Below are 17,869 nucleotides of genomic sequence, written 5' to 3' on the forward strand. Positions count from 1 at the left end.
GAATTCAGTGACTGAAAGACCCCTTGATGTACATACATGTTGCCATTATAAGAGTACATAAAAAAGAACATGATGCAATAGCTGGTCAGCAATTTCAAAGGCTTTGACTGGTGCCCGGGTGGGAAAATGTACTGATATTTACAGTGATTGAATTCAGAGTCAGAAAGACCCAGAGATGTATATGTGGTCATTTATAAAAGGACATCAAAAAAACAACTTTAGCTTTCGTTATTGTTTTCATTTCCAAATGTATCAGAATAAGTAGTGCATGAGAATCAAGACATGTTGAGACTTGGACAAAATGCCTTTCGTAAATTTGGATAAATATGTTGGGGTTAAACGGCAAACTTATGAAGACTGTAACGAGATTCAGAAGAGTGCTAAAGCTGCTATAATTGATAGTTTGGATAGGACACTAGCTATGTGTAAGAAAGTGTGTGATGCCTAGTTTAGTGTTTGGAATAAGTCCTTACTTGGATTGACAAAATTCAGTATCACTCTGATGGACGAACAAGAGCTATTTAAGAGGTACATTGACTGACCATACTTTTTTTTAAAATGCCCCTCACCTTAGCCCGCTTAGTTCTAGTACTGTAGCGAAATGTATTCATCAATACATCAGTAGCCTAGTTTTTATATCAATTTTCGTTGACAAACAAACTCTTGCCCATTCACAAGCATATATTTTGATAGCTGATTGACCATTAACCCTTTTCCGAGCAAGGTAGCAACTATCAATTTCCTGCATGACATCATTTGATGATAAAACATACAAACATGTGTTTTAAGATCAGAATCAGTGATCTGGATATATATTAACTGCCTCTTGTACACTATTTCGTTATAAAAAGTAGTCTGAAACTGAAAATGAACCAGTAAGCATTATGGGAAATAATGGTGGACTTCGTTAAGTCTGGGATGTACCAGTTTATTAGATTGTCCATTTTCGTAAATCATCGGGCAAATATTTTCAGAAAAATATACAAATCATTGAAAGCAAAGACAAGGTATTGTTTTATTAAAGATTTAACTTTAAACTGCAAATTATGTAGGTCAGAAATGTACAGAACAATGCTATGTTGTGGAATTCTACACAATCTACAGTTGGACCTAACTTATAAGCAAGTATATATGGTAATATATTTGTGTTTGAGGCAGTTAAAAGAGATTTATGGTAATTTTACTGTCAGATATTCATTGCTTAAGTTGTGACTGAAACTACAATTACCATCTTCAAACCCTCAAATACAAGACTGTTATTCTCTAATGTAAGTAATGTGTTGCATATTAGGCCACTTACCTGCACCATCAAGTAAATACAGTATAACCTGATGTATTTCCTGTGTTGCTGGTGTATACCTGTGTTACGATTAATTTGGGCCTGTCTCCTTTTCACATAAGTCTCCATTGTGAAAAAAAGATACAGCTCTTTTTCTCTTAATGTAATGTTATTGAGCAATGCATATTCAGTGCACAATACAAAACATGCATTGTGTACATTATTTACCTAAACTCTTATACTCCTAAGAGAACCAACCATTGTGAATACTAAATGTCCTGCCCAGAACATACCTGCTCTATGTTCACCAAAGCATATGAATGGAAATGAAAGCATGAAAATCAAGATTCATCATCAGCTATAGGGAAAACTTAAGTCTGTACACCAACTGATAGAAGATCTAAGGTTCACATGTAACATATGCCAATTATGGTGTTAAAGCATTTTGTTATCATTTGGAATTCAACAATGGAAAAAATATGAGATTCAAAACTATCAAACCAACAATAAAGCAATTAGAATAGGACATTACATTCAGAATCATTCTTATTAATTTATTATTATTTATATTTTTGTAACATTACATGCTGATTTATCAAAAAAATTTCAGACTTAGATTACAAGTGTTCCATTACATATATAATTAGAGGATTTTAACATTTATTGTCCTCACTTCATGTAAGAATAATTTACAAGCAAGCTGATTCATTGTAACTTCTGTTGCCCTTTGAGAGCCAAATATTAGAAACAGTCATTTAATTTCTAAAATGCATTATATGAACACCTTCCTAATGATCCATATATAACAAGACGCCACTCCATGCTTTCTGTATAATAAATGTGTCTCACCTGTAATGTGTGCAATGATGCATCCATCAACCCCAGCCCGTGCCCAGGTCACTGATTTACAAAAAGATTTAACACAGAATATTAACAATAATGATACTTTTGCTGATGGAAAAGTGATACCTATGATTCACCATGCTGCCTCAGGTCAGACTGCAATGGTTTTACATGTAATACAGTTTGTACATAGAGTAACCTCTTACACTGTACAATAGTGTAGTATCCCTATACCCATGTCTCAATATGCTGTCTCAGGCTAGACAGTAATAGTTTTAGATGTAATACAGCTTGTATACAGAGTAATCTCTTACACTGTACAATAGTGTAGTATCCCTATACCCATGTCTCAATATGCTGTCTCAGGCTAGACAGTAATAGTTTTAGATGTAATACAGCTTGTATACAGAGTAATCTCTTACACTGTACAATAGTGTAGTATCCCTATACCCATGTCTCAATATGCTGTCTCAGGCTAGACAGTAATAGTTTTAGATGTAATACAGCTTGTATACAGAGTAATCTCTTACACTGTACAATAGTGTAGTATCCCTATACCCATGTCTCACCATGCTGTCTCAAGCTGGACAGTAATAGTTTTAGATGTAATACAGCTTGTATACAGAGTAATCTCTTACACTGTACAATAGTGTAGTATCATTATACCCATGTCTCACCATGCTGTCTCAAGCTAGACAATAATCATGTTACATGTAATACAGCTTGTATATAGGGTAATCTATTACACTGTACAATAAAGTAGAATCACTATACCTATGTCAAACCATATTCTAAAAGGCAAGACATGAATGGTGTTAGTGTCATGCAGCTTGTATATGGTGTGATCTCTTACACAGTACAATAGTGTTGTATCCTTATATTAATGTCTCACCATACTCTACCATGCAAGACAAAAATAGTTTTAAATGTAATAAGCTTTTTGAATATGTGATGATATCTTACACTGTACAGTGTTGTATCCCTATGGTTATGTCTCACTATACTCTACCAGGCAAGACAACAACAGTTTCAGATGTAATAAGCTTGATTAAGAGGTGATCTATTACACTGTACAGTGTTGCAGATATGACCAAACATGTTTGAGAAACATATTTTGTTTTAAAATGAGTAGAGACAGATGTACAACAGAAGTTGACTTAGCATAATTTCTTCTTGTCCTATAGTATACAGTTGTCAAGATTTTCACAGTACAACCTTCACTTTTACAACCTTCTAAACATGGGTTTTTCATCTAGTTTATATTTAAAAAAATTTTGATAAATTGTTATTTTCAATTATCCAAACTTATTGACTATTAGAACCATTCTCATATTCACCTGCTGAGTTAGGAAAATCATGTCTCTACAGTAATGTAAAATTAAAAGGGAAGACCCTCATATTCTTTTTCAATATGTGGATCTGAATGTTGTTTTTGTATCATTGAATATCAATAAATAGGACAACTGCATGAATATTCCATGTAAGATTAGAGTAATAACAGCAATAATACACTGCAGATAAAACTGCGACTAGTCATCAAGGTTCACACGACAAAATGGACAATAGCCCTTCTGTAGGTACTGCAACTCAAAGTCATCTGTGTGGAACAACTGGAATACAAGAAAATATCACAATTACAACTGGACAAAAGAATTCTTTAAAAGTGAAAGAAATTTCACACTCAAACCTCAGTACACTATTTGTTTAACATCAAAGCATGTAGAAGTTAAAGACTGGGATCTATACAAGTAAAACGTATGAAGATTTTGACCACATCATGGTTCAAAATAAAACACACCCCCCACAAAGTAATCTAAGATTACATCAATTACCAATATAAAACTTTTAGTAGCCTCCACCAGTAAATGTAAACAATAATTATCATGCAGAAAATAAATTTAGACTGAAGTGATCTCAACCCATGAAATGTTGTTCCTCGTTACAAGCCATAAAAGATACAAAACAATAACAAAGGGACATTCTTTTCTATGATATCAAAGCAGATGTACTATGAGATGAAGGGAAAAAATACATTAATGTATTTCTTTTTTTTGGTATTCAAATCATTGTTGATAAAATCTGCATGAAAAGCTGCTGCCATTATCCACTCCTTAAGTCAGATTTTATAGGGCAGAAGTCAAAGGCTTTGAATAAACTTAGAGTGACAGTCAGTATGATCACTATAACAAGCATAGCTCATGCATCAGTAACTCCCTTGATTATCCACTACAAATGAAGTCTCACATAAAATGCATAATGTCCACTTTTCAAACTGCCTCAGAATATGCTGAATGGTTCATGTGCAAAGCTGATTACAATAAACATCCCATGTAAAGATATTAAATTGATTGATGTGGCCCTAATTGGTCAAGAGGAGGCACACCCCTTAAATGGCAATTCAAGGTTTGAGAGATAATATTCATACCAAATTCCATCAGAATAGTTGAATGCTGCTTGAGCTATCCTGAATTACAAGTTCCAATCATGTAAAGACCAGATTTTGCTTGGTAAGGGGCATAACTCTATCCCAAATCAATTAGTTGTGATCAAGCCCATAAAAGGCATATAATATGTAAGTCTATGGTCCAATGTTCATATCAGACTTCATCAACATATACTGATTTGTTCATGATACATGCAAGTTACAAGCAACATCCAATGTTATGATATTAACTTTATTATCAAGGACTATAGCTCTATCCAAAGTGGAGACTAAACACATAAAAGGTACATCCAGGTCTAAGACACAACGTTCATACAAAATTGCATCCAAATATATTGAATGGTTCTTGAGCTATATTGATTACAAGTAACAGATATGTACAGATATGATTCCCTAGGTCAATAACTTGATCAAAAATGGAGCTGACAAGACAAAACCCATAAAAGGCTAATCTATGTCTGTGAGAAAATGTACACATCAAGCTGCATTAGAATGTATTAAATAACTCCTGAGCCAGGCTGATTACAATGATCTGCCATACTGGAGATTTCACACTGATTGAAAAAGGGCAATAACTTCCCAAACATTTTACCAAAAAAGCCCAAACCATTAAATGGCACACCAATGTGTCATAGGCAATTCACTGCTTAAATGGCATCCAAATGTGTGGAAGGGTTAAAGAGTTTTTGTGGTTATAAGACGTGTGGATGGATGGACATATGGAAAAGGTTGCTAACACTTCGTTCATCCTGAAATTGGGCCCTAAAAATCTATGTGGTTGTGATCTCAACAAAAAATACTTAACCAATGTTAGTAAAACATAAAATGTAGGTCAAAATGACATTTTTGCTTGTCAGGATAGAGTACTAAAAAAGATCCATCCAGTTGTAAAGTTTAATGACTCTAATATAAACTAAACCCAAGAAATGAAATTAAAAAACAAAACTTCAACAAAGTCATTGTAGCACGAGATACAGGTCCCAGAAACCTCTTTTTGCAAAAACAAGTGTAGTGCTTATCAAAATGCATTCACTAAATTTCATGATTCTTGGTAGGATAATGTGCATACAACATGCCAAACACTTGTGAGGTCATGACCTAAATTAACAAATATAACTAAAGTTAGCAAGATTCAAATATAGGTCATGGTAAGCTTCTTTTGTCATAAGGGTGTGGTATTAATAAAATATTGTCATTAATTTCATGATTCTAATGAATAGTGCCTGAGAAATGAACATCAAACAAAAAATGTAAGCAAAGTCGTGAAATATAAAATATGGACCATGATGACCTACATTTTGCTCATCAAAATGCATTCCCTCACAATGTTTCATGATTCTAGAAAGGATAGAAATCACATAAAATAACTATGTGGTTATGAGCTAAATCTAAGCCTCAACATGTTATGCAGGTCCCACACTGGTTTTCTTATGTTGTAAGGGTTTGTTACTTTTGGAGATATATCCAATTGTCTAATGTAATGACTAGCATGAACAGTGCCTGTGAAATAAATTTAAAGTACAATACTTAACCAAAGGCAAATAAGGTTTAGTACTTGTCAAAATGCATCCCTTCACAAAGCTTCATGATTACACATATGACAGCATGTATGCTTGGTGTAAAAAAAACTTATGTGGTCATTAGCAAAAAGTTTTTGTTGAAAGGGTGTGGTACTAACAAAGATACATGCAATCATCTAACTGTTGATTCTGTCATGGACAACAGAAGAAAATTGCAATTTAAAAAAACAGTCACTGAAGCATGAAATATGGATCATTGTGACCTACTTTTGTAATGAAGGTGTAGTGGTACTCACGAAATTGGAACCCCTCACAAAGTTTCATGATTACATGTATAAAAACATATCCAAATTTGGATTTATAATGCAGCTTTAACAATTTTTCAGTCATATCGCTACGATGTCTGCAATGTGGCATTTTATAGTGAGGTTTAGCACTGGGGTATCATGCCGCAGACATGTAGCATGATGTCCCACCCAGTCACATTATCCTGACACCAGGCCGACCAGCCCTAACACTAACCTCTTAATGCTGAGTGCCAAGTGAGGCAGCTGTTAGTACCATTTTTATAACTCTCTGGTATGACTTGGCTGGGGTTTGAACCCACAAATAAAGTATATGTACAAAGTCAGCCCCTTTAGTTTCCTACCCAGCAGGTAGATGCAATGAAACCCACTTTAAACTGCTGCCAAGGACCTAGGAACAAAATGAGATGCAGTGATCCGGTACATGTCCATTTGCTTTCATATATGTCAACACTGATGCAAATGCTGTTGATAAGGTATCACAACAGCTTTCCTTTATTTCATACAGGCAAGATAAATAGACTAGCTGAAACTGAAAGTCTCTTATTCTAAAAGTAAGACCTTACATCCAGAAGTATGCTAGAATCAATAGAGAGATAAACGTTATTGTATTACTTCTCTATAGTGGTATGGAAATGTTTGAAATTCTTCAACCTTGTAATGTCTCTTTAATGAATATTTATTTTGGATCTTTCAAAAACAGGAACTTGATCTTACCTTGTTACATGAAGGACATTTTGTTATCGTAACATCAGGCAGCAACGTCTTAAAAAACTGGTAATGCAGAGGCTTGGGCCATTTTAAAACATAGACCTCAGCTCTGGATATTGTCTGTAATACTGATCTGTTGACCACCACTGGCCTGAACTCTGTACCTCCTTGCTGTAATTGTGATCAACAAGTTGTATCATACAAGAAGCTGAAGCCTGTATTGATTTAAAGGTCTTTTATATTTCTAAATCTTATTTAAATTGCAAATTGAGGTCAACTTAGAAGCAGCATTGATTTATGTCATTTCATTTGGTTCTGCTGCAAAATAAATAATAAAATACCATAAAACAATTATACTGAGAGTCACATACATTTTCCAAACATTGGTATATAATACCAACTGACTTAAATTTTATAAAAATAATTGGTTTGCATTTGATGCAAATTATGAAATATAATAAAGATACATACAAGGCAATTAAACCTTCATTATGGCTCTGTACAAATTCAAATTCATCTATCTCTCCTCTCCTCTGACTATTAAGAAAAAGAGAACCCTATTTAAATCTAATGGACAGCAGACAAACTAAAAAACCAAAGTAATTCCCTTATTCCTTTTCATTTTTTTAATCAAATAACTAAATATATGAAACATGATCTTCCCATCTGCAATTTCATACATATCTAACAAGGGTCTGGATCTATTTAATCTGAGTAAATTCAATAGACAATACAATGATGAATAAATCCCATAGACAATACAATGCTGAATAAATCCCAATGACAATACAGTGCTGAATAAATCCCATAGACAATACAATGCCCAATAAATCCCATAGACAATACAATGCTGAACAAATCCCATAGACAATATAGTGCTGAATAAATCCCATAGACACTACAATGCTGAATAAATCTGATAGACAATACAATGCTGAATAAATCCCATTGATAATACAGTGCTGAATAAATCCCACAGACAACACAATGCTGAATAAATCCCATAGACACTACAATGCTGAATAATCCCATAGACAATACAATGCTGTATAAATCCCAAAGACAATACAGTGCTGAATAAATCCCATAGAAACTACAATGCTAAATAAATCCCATAGACAATACAATGCTGAATAAATCCCATAGACACTACAATGCTGAATAAATCCCACAGACAATACAATGCTCAATAAATCCCACAGACAATACAGTGCTGAATAAATCCCATTGCTAATACAGTGCTGAATAAATCCCACAGACAATACAATGCTGAATAAATCCCATAGACAATACAATGCTCAATAAATGCCATAGAAATACAGTGCTGAATAAATCCCATAGACAATACAATGTTCAATAAATCCCATAGACAATATAATGCTGAACAAATCCCATAGACAATACAGCGCTGAATAAATCCCATAGACACTACAATGCTGAATAAATCCCATACATAATACAGTGCTGAATAAATCCCATAGACACTACAATGCTGAATAAATCCCATAGACAATATAATGCCGAATAAATCCCATAGACAATACAATGCTCAATAAATCCCATAGACAATATAATGCTCAATAAATCCCATAGACACTACAATGCTGAATAAATCCCATAGACAATACAATGCTCAATAAATCCCATACATAATACAGTGCTGAATAAATCCCATAGACAATACAATGCTGAATAAATTCCATAGACAATATAATGCTGAATAAATCCCATAGACAATACAATGCTCAATAAATCCCATAGACAATACAATGCTGAATAAATTCCAAAGACAATACAGTGCTGAATAAATCCCATAGATAATACAGTGCTGAATAAATCCCATAGACAATATAATGCTGAATAAATTCCATAGGCAATACAATGCTGAATTAATCCCATCGACAATACAATGCTGAATAAATCCCATAGACAATACGATGCTGAATAAATTCCATCGACAATACAATGTTGAATAAATCCCATAGGCAATACAATGCTGAATAAATCCCATAGACAATACAATGCTGAATAAATTCCATAGACAATATAATGCTGAATAAATTCCATAGATAATATAATGCTGAATAAATCCCATCGACAATACAATGCTGAATAAATTCCATAGACAATACAATGCTGAACAAATCCCATAGACAATACAATGCTAAATAAATTCCATAGACAATACAATGCTGAATAAATCCCATAGACAATACAATGCGGAACAAATCCCATAGACAATATAATGCTGAATAAATCCCATAGACAATATAATGCTGAACAAAGAAATTAAATGTGAAATTTAAACAGTTCATCTTACATCAAATGTCATGAGTTTGGCTGAAAATGGGTCATCTGGCTCATCAGTTTCTGGTTCATCAGCTCCGAGTCTCAAGCTCTGTACATCTTTAATTTTGTCAAGGACAATTATATAATAATCAATATTGCACAACAATTAAGTCTTCATTTTCATAATTCACTGGTAAATACAGATTATCTAAAAACAGTAACTTTTATATGGACATCTGTATAATACTGAGTAGACATCAGCTGGGTTCAGCTCAAGTGAGAAAATTAAAAACACTAATTTGAACATTCACAAGACTCGAGAAGGAAACAACTCTCAGTCTAGTGTGGCAGCTACCAATCAACTATCACATAACAGACAGCCTTTACTCAACCAACTAAGCATGAATATATATTCCAACTGCTAGATAGATCAGGAATATCTGTGTGTTACGTAAGGGGTAATTAATATATAACATGTTGGGTAAACAGGAACAATTGGTTATCTATGTGGCAATAACAATGTAACATATACAAATGTTATGTGAGCCAGGAACACCAATGGGTTACATTTGTTATTGCTGGGCAAGACAGGGCGTGTGTGTGTTGTGATTTGGATTCTTAATGTAGCTTTAACAATTTTTCAGTCATATCGCTATGATGTCTGCAATGTGGCAGGTTATAGTGATGTCTAGCACTGGGGCATCATGCCACAGACATGTGTCATGATGTCCCACCCAGTCACATTATCCTGACACGAGGCCATTGAGTCCTAACACTAACCTCTTAATGCTGTGCACCAAGCGAGTAAACTGTTAGTACCATTTTTGTAAGTCTTTGGTATGACTTGGCTGGGGATCGAACCCACGACCTCACGCATCCGAGGCAGACGCTCTAACCACTAGGCCACCGAAGCGGTGGGCAAGACAGGAATATTAGTGAGTAATCTATGTGGCTATAACCATATACTACGTTCAATTTCTAAATTTGATAAACACCTCTTATCCAATTTTCATTACATTTTTGTCACATACTTTAAGGTACTCTTTCAAACGCTAGTATTCTTTCAAGGCGAAGAAGAAACAAACCATTTTAATTATTAGCTTGCATACTGTTCTTTTTTTGAGGAGTCAATTAATAATATAATAAGCTGAAATTCTGTAAACTGGACTTACTTTGGGTGAAGACATTGCTATCTGCCCTATGGTTTCATATCTCTTTCTCCATGTGTTAGAAACCAATTTAAATGCAAATGGATACAACAATGTTTTAACTGTGATACAAGAAGATGGTTTGAAACTCTAAAATTATAAAAGAAGTCAATCGTTTGAATTAAGCTGTTTTATAATAGCAATCTTGTGTTTTATTTAGTCAGGACCAGATAGGGGTTACGAGTCTCAAAGGGTTGCCACTGAAAACTGTAACTAATAACTGGACTTCAAAGAATAAAAATAGTATGCAGCAATAAAATCACATAAAAGATGCCATCTTTTAGACATGGGATAGAATTACAATATAAGCTACATGCGGGACAAAACAAAGTCTATGAAGTAAAATTCTAGTGAGAACCCTGAATTATGAAGCACTTAAGAAATAAGAAGTTTATAAATCTGGTACCTTTGTCATCTGTTGTGTTTGCCCTACCATTCAAACAATGGGCCTGGGCCTGTTTACATGCAAACTTGTTAGAGTCTGAATGCCCTCTGTGCCAGGACACTTTGTATAAAATTTGGTCAGATTCTGCTAAGCAGTTTTTAAAAAGAAGTATTGAAAAATTTTCTTTATTTTTGGTAATGGTGGCCATATTTGAAGGTGGATCAGCATCATTTATACCATTTGAAAGGTCTCTAAGCTAGGATGCTTTTTGTCATGCTTGGTCAAATCTGAGTCAAATGCCTTTGGATAGAAAGTTGTTTGAAGGTTTTTATATTTTTTTTAATAATATTTTTCTATTTTTAGTAATGGTGGCTACATCTGAAGGCAGGTCATCATTACTTAAACGAATTTGAAAGCCTGAATGATTTCTATTAAACCATTTGTTTCAGCTGTTTGCCAAAAGGTTGTTTAAAAAGTTTTACTGCTATTAGTATAGGTGACCATATTTGATACTGGATGGGCATCGTTTGTATAAATTGAAAGCTCATTGTGTCAGGATGCTATGTGGCAAATTTGGCCAAAATTGGTCCATTGATTTCTGAGAAGTTTAACATAACAAGTTTAGACAGATGCATGACACACAACACACAGTGGACGCACGGACATGCCATAAGCTCACATTACTATACATCCAAGTGAGATAAAGGGGGAAAAGCCGAGACTTTTTGTGGACCTGAATGGTGGTTTTATTGTAGCAGATAGAGTCTTACTGACAAGACATACATAGTTTGTAACATTGTCTTTTATGATGAAAAAACCATTATAAGGACACAAAATCTTCAAAAATGCTTGCCCTCATAACACATCTCAAGCAGAAGTTACTAAATATGGAGCCATGTCACAAAAATCATGATGATAAAACAGTGGTAATAAAACCACATAACTAAATATCAGTGACTTTACTGCTGCTGATATTGAATGGGCTTTTTCTGGACTGATTTCATACTGAATTATAAAAATGTGTTAAAGTTTTAACTGAATAAGAAAATAAATATAGCTGGATGCAACAGTATGAAGGAAATATGAATATTTCTGTAAAACCAATTTATCACAAGTACTATTTCCTAAAGGATACTGCCCATTCTGGATTCCTGCCACTTTTTCTCATTCTTCTGTTTGGGAATGGCCAGGTCCAGAATTTGGATTGCTTCCTCATCTGTAATACCATCCTCCAGGACAAACTCCACAAGGGGGAGCACCTCTGTCATGATCAAAGGAGTAGATAAGTACAACAGCAGTATTTAACATAAATCAGTGGTTTACTGCAATCATTTACAAATGTGACCAAGGAATGCAAGAATTAATGAAGTGAAAGGTATACATGATGCAAGAAAAGCTGAGTTTCAAGGACAGTGTTTATCACAGAAAAGCTAGATCGAAAGTCTGTAGTGAACTTAACATTTCCAAATCAGCACTGAGTTCTAAGCAAAACTGTAATTACTTGCAACTAAATCTGAGGATCAATACTTTACTGGCAAAACAATACAAATATTGAGTTTCTGTTTTATTTCTATAAATAAATATCGATCTTTTTTAAAAATTAATCTAGTTTAGTTCTAAATGAACAATAACACTAGAAATTATGCACAGTCACCTAAGAAAAACAGTGATGTAATAGACAATGAAAAATAACACCAGAATTTACTCACATTCACCTGTGAAAAACAGCGATGTAATAGACAATGTTGTTACTGGTACACGGGATGTGTACTGAAATTTACTGGAGTAATGTTTTAAAGATCTGTAAAAAATTACTGACCATTACTCCATAAGCAATAATAAAATGAGTATTTAACCAATCTTGTCCCTATCGATGCCGATCCCTTTCTTAACTTACTTAGAGATACCTCAATACCTCATACCCTTGCTTATGTTATGTTCTATGTTTTTTGACCCCACTTTAGGGTAGTTATTGAAATGTGTGTGTGTGTGTACTTGTTCAAGAAATGAATCAGTCCAGGAAACTCTGCTTAATCTTCAAAAGAGCTTAGCTGTCAAAATTTTGTTGAGAACTTAACAATCCAGATAATGAAGTATATACTTACCAAAAGATACAAAGGAATGTACAAATGGCTGTCTACAGTTGATACATTGGTTTCCTGCATTGTTCAACAAAGGATTTGTGGTGGAACAACGGTAGCACATTGACAGCAATTCCTGAATTTAAAAAAATATTAAAAATGGCATATACCAAGTTATGACATTATATAAGGCATCTATATGTCATCATCCACTACAACAAAGTAGTACACATGCATGCTTAATAAGGTAAAAGTATTACACGATCTGCATCTGTCTTTATCTACACTGCCACTGTACACAACAATTTTGCAAATTGTTAAGTCTTGCCTGCTTCACTGGGCACAAGCTAAACATATCAAGGTCACTAGAGCAAGAAAAGTAGGTATTTGTGACCTGTCTTGTCAATGTTGAATAGTACCCATCAATAGAAATGCATCTATCAAGTTCTAAGACAATTCATGCAACAGTGTTATAAAAATGGTGCTAAATGCAAAAACTTTATGATGATGCCTATATCACCGGCACAAACAACATCGACAAGAATGCTACTGGGAAAAGTGACACCCATATCATACCTATGTCAGTGGACACAGTCCCTCATATTATAACATGGGTTTGGTCAAGATAGTTCCTTATTATTAACAAATTTTATACTGCAATATTTCTGAACATAACATGGCATGTACCATGGTATACTGTAATTAGAAGCCAACAATTCAATGTTCTGCGACAAAGGCCTGACATGTTTTTATTTAATTTCTCTCTGAAAATAGCTGAAATTTTTTTCTTGCTCTGATCCAAAAAAAATCACAGCAAAACCCTACTCCCATATTAAATGATCAATACTTTATAGATGAATTTTCTATGAATATATTTATTATTGTATAATTTGCAGTCTAAAAACTGTAACTTAAGTGGGAGCACTATACCTGATGTGAAAGACATAGTGCTGACATTAGAGAACTTATTGATAAAAACAGGAGTGCTGATAGCCTACAATTTACTAGCTGACCATTGATATGATAGGCAGGGAAACTTTGCGTGGGATGTCAACACCCAGGCAAGATATTTATCAGAGAAGGCCAATTAACATAAAACACACTTACTCAACAAATAAGAAAATATTCAGTGGACTTCAGAAATTATGTAATTTTCAGACAGAAAATAATTGCACTCCGAGAATCATAGGATGATTCAGTCTTACCAAGGAATACATGAACATGCTTGTAAATAACTAAAACATGACATGTATTGTTTTTGTTGTTTTTTTAATCAAATTTTTTTCCAAAAGTTAAATTTGGTCTGAATGTCTTTCACAACATTTCATTTGGCCACTGCGTTTACCTATCTGACATGTGTCAAACAGGTGATTAAAGGTTCTAAATCTAATCATATCTGTAATATTCACCATCAATTTTTGACAATCACTTTCTTAAAAAAAAGGGATAATTATAAAAATTATTTTGTCGTGAATAATTAAAACAAGCTGTTAATAGAATTTCCGTACATTCCTTACTGACTGAAACTACAGAAGTACTGGTACCATAGTATGTACCACTGGAAATAAAAGTACCACAGTAAACCAGTATAGCAGTAATACTGTACACCTCTGCTATTAAGCACATCACAATAGAACAGTTCCTCATATAACGTGGGTATGGTCATGGTTGTTCCCTACTATTAAGCACCTCTATATAGCACAATCCCTGATTTAATATGGGTATAGTCATGGTCAGAGGTCTCGGAAACACTTAATCACGCATATTTAGATGCCAATTTTTTTATCTGGGATGCATAAAATCACTTAGGTGGGAGTCCTCTGTATGCATGTAATAGGTGTGCAGCAAAATTCTAAGACTTGCCAATTCTGCTTTAGCCACCTGCTTTGTGGGAAAATCTGTTGATCAGTTAGCTGTGCTGATATTTACAATAACAGAATTCAGTGGCTGAAAGAGCCCTTGATGTACATGTTGCGATCATAAGAATATGATGCAATAGGTGGGTGGCAAGTTCAAAGACTCTGACTGGTGGCTGGGTGGGAAAATGTACAGATATTTACAGTGATTCAATTCAGGGGCAGAAAGACCTATAGATGTATATGTGGTCATTTATAAGAGTACAATAAATAAACAACTTTAGCTTTCAGTAGTGTGTTCCTTTCTGAATGTAGTGGAATAAGCAGTGCAGGGGACCTCAGAATCAAGACATGTTGAGACTTAGACAAAATGTCATTCGCATATTTGGAGAAGTGTTTTGGGCTTAAATGGCAAACTGACGATGATTATAACAAGATTCAGAAGACTGCTAAAGTTCTTAGAACTGATAGTTTGGATCGGACAGTAGCTAATTGTAAGAAAGTGTGTGATGCCTAGCTTAGTGTTTGGAATAAGTCCAAACATGGATTGACAAAATTCAGTCTCACTCTGATGGACAAACGAGCCATGTCGGAGTTATAAAGAATGTAGAAATTAAACTCAAGGGCAAGCAATAGTTCTTGTAATTTTCATAGTTTTTAGGGTGTGGTACTCCTGGACTCCTAGTTTTCAAATCCTAGTGAGACCTCTGATGGTGGTTCCTTACTATTAATCACCTCATCATCACAGTCCCTTTAATATAGGTACAGTCAAGAGGGTTCTTTAATATTATGCAACTCACCACAGCACGGTCCTTCATATAACATGACATGATCATAGGTCATTTTTCATGGATAGAAAAATAATGTTATTCAACCGAATTAAAGGCAACCACATTGCCCATAACATGGTACACATTGATGGCTACCCTGAATGGTGTTGTAGTGCTGCACTGTACTTTAGACAGTTTTTTTTTTTTAAAAGATGGTTGCTGACTTTCACTGAAACATGCAACATGATGTGGAATCATATCTTGAGAACAGACTATTGTAAGGATCTTTACCTACATATTAGGCTAAGGTTAAAAATTGTTTGTTTCCCCATTCCTGACCCATAAGTTTAGGACTGAGTCAGTACAATGGTAGAATTTTTTAAACTTCATAGATTCTGAAATGAAAGGCTATCTATATGCAAAGTTACAGTACTGACAGGGTTATAGAAGAAACATTATTATGGTATGGTGCTGAAAGGGTCTTGTACATAGCAGGGAAAAAATAACTGTTTTGGGAATTTGGAAGAAAACGTTTCTTAGGACTGATGTTGGCAAGTCAGAGAAGAGGACAAAACTGATAATATTTTAATCTGGGCCTGAACCACATCCCAACTTAGCACATAATTTTAAGATGAAAAAAGTGCAAGAATCACATAGGTAATTATGTTATAAAGGCAAACCAACCTCTGCATCAACAAATGCTTTTGATCTAATTGAGATACTGCCTAGATCAACCGACTCCTGGAAGCGATTTGGAACACGCAGAGTTTGCAGTTTCTCATATGCATATCTGGCCAATTTGTACGCACTCAAATTCTTACTCTGCTTGGCAAGTGTATACAATGTAGCACTGGTGAATCGTTAAGGAAATAAAGGATGTATACTTCATTCAATGTAAATGCATTGCTTATTAGTTCCTTATAAGAACCTCCCTCAAATAAAATGAATTTAGATGATGACCTAGTATTCATGATCTATCTTTCACAGTCAACACTCATAGATCTGGCCTGGATTTTATCAACAAAACTCATGTCTGGACTTAATCTTAAGCCTAAAATCTAATGATCTGATTAGATGAAATTCAAGTATGACTTAAAACTGACCAATCAAAAATGTCTTTAGTCCAGATATAATTTTAAGACTATGTTGGTGAAATCTGGACCTGGTATGATATGGAATTTACAAAAGAAAGGATATATCAAATTTTTTGTTGCAAAAAATATCCCTTTTGTTTCAGTTGTTTTCACAATTTATAAACTTTATAACCACAGTATAACCCTGGATCCATGACTACCCATTCAAATTTGCTATGAACATAAAAAAATAGACAAAAAACTCTTATAAATATGTTGTTTCTTAACATATACTTTTTGCTGGAAAACAAGCTGATATAAATGCTTGATTTTTAAAGATATTTTTTGTGTGGAAGACAGGCATTTAATAAAATTATTCTATAAAACATTCAAATAAATTGCAATGGCCTTCAATTTCATTTCACTCACAGTTCAACAAGTCAGACAATGAGTCTTTTTAAATACACTTGTTTAAATGAAATGAAACTGCAAGAACTGAAAGAAAGCAAATAAAAGGCATCCAACTTTTTTTTCTCCATATTTGGGCTGTTCTATTTAAACATGCATAGTACAAAGGGAAGGCACTTTCTGAAGAAAAGATAATATATGCATGGGTACTCTGATTATTCAAAACAGGTCGTAGAAAAATTATAAAATTCTAAATTGTATCTGTGGATGACTACTCCAATTTGAAAGTGACTTCCCTGGGTCCCAAATAGGTTCTACTGGAACAGCGCTGTAAGAAAATGTCTTTAATAATATCAACACATTTTTGTGAAAGCAATTCATACAATCTGATTAAATTTGAGATATCTGACAGACACCAATCTGTCATGTCCTGCTGATATTTTGATTCACCAATTAAATTACAGCTTTCTCATTTATCAAAGTGAAAAATGCCACTCAAAACCTATTGTTTCTAGTGACAGGTCTCCCTAACAGGACATAATGCTTTATTTGATGGGTTTACTGAAAATGTGTGGACCTGGATTTCTGAAGGTTGATAGAACATGAACATTTATCAGCATTTGTTAGATGTAAATAAATTTCAGTTTTAATCTGACTGACATCAGATGTAGCAGGATACTCTTTATCTGTTCCTCAAT

General features: G+C 34.1%; 1 protein-coding gene across 1 annotated transcript in view; it reads right to left on the bottom strand.

The window, feature by feature from the left end:
* Positions 1–1,001: 1,001 nt before the first annotated feature.
* LOC149771384 (intraflagellar transport protein 122 homolog) overlaps positions 1,002–17,869 on the bottom strand; it is a 96,644-nt gene continuing 79,776 nt past the window's right edge. Inside the window, exons 23-28 of the mRNA XM_089948532.1 lie at positions 16,375–16,540; positions 13,089–13,200; positions 12,119–12,244; positions 9,422–9,507; positions 7,108–7,272; positions 1,002–3,732 (exon numbers count right to left, since the gene is read on the bottom strand). Of these exons, the coding sequence (XP_089804658.1) occupies positions 3,652–3,732; positions 7,108–7,272; positions 9,422–9,507; positions 12,119–12,244; positions 13,089–13,200; positions 16,375–16,540 (736 nt within the window). The 3' untranslated portion in view covers positions 1,002–3,651. The remainder of the gene's footprint in view (positions 3,733–7,107; positions 7,273–9,421; positions 9,508–12,118; positions 12,245–13,088; positions 13,201–16,374; positions 16,541–17,869) is intronic.

The sequence above is a fragment of the Sinohyriopsis cumingii genome, unplaced genomic scaffold (genome assembly GCF_028554795.1).
Source record: "Sinohyriopsis cumingii isolate HCF-2022 unplaced genomic scaffold, ASM2855479v2 utg001887l, whole genome shotgun sequence".
In the NCBI taxonomy this organism is placed as follows: Eukaryota; Metazoa; Mollusca; class Bivalvia; order Unionida; family Unionidae; genus Sinohyriopsis; species Sinohyriopsis cumingii.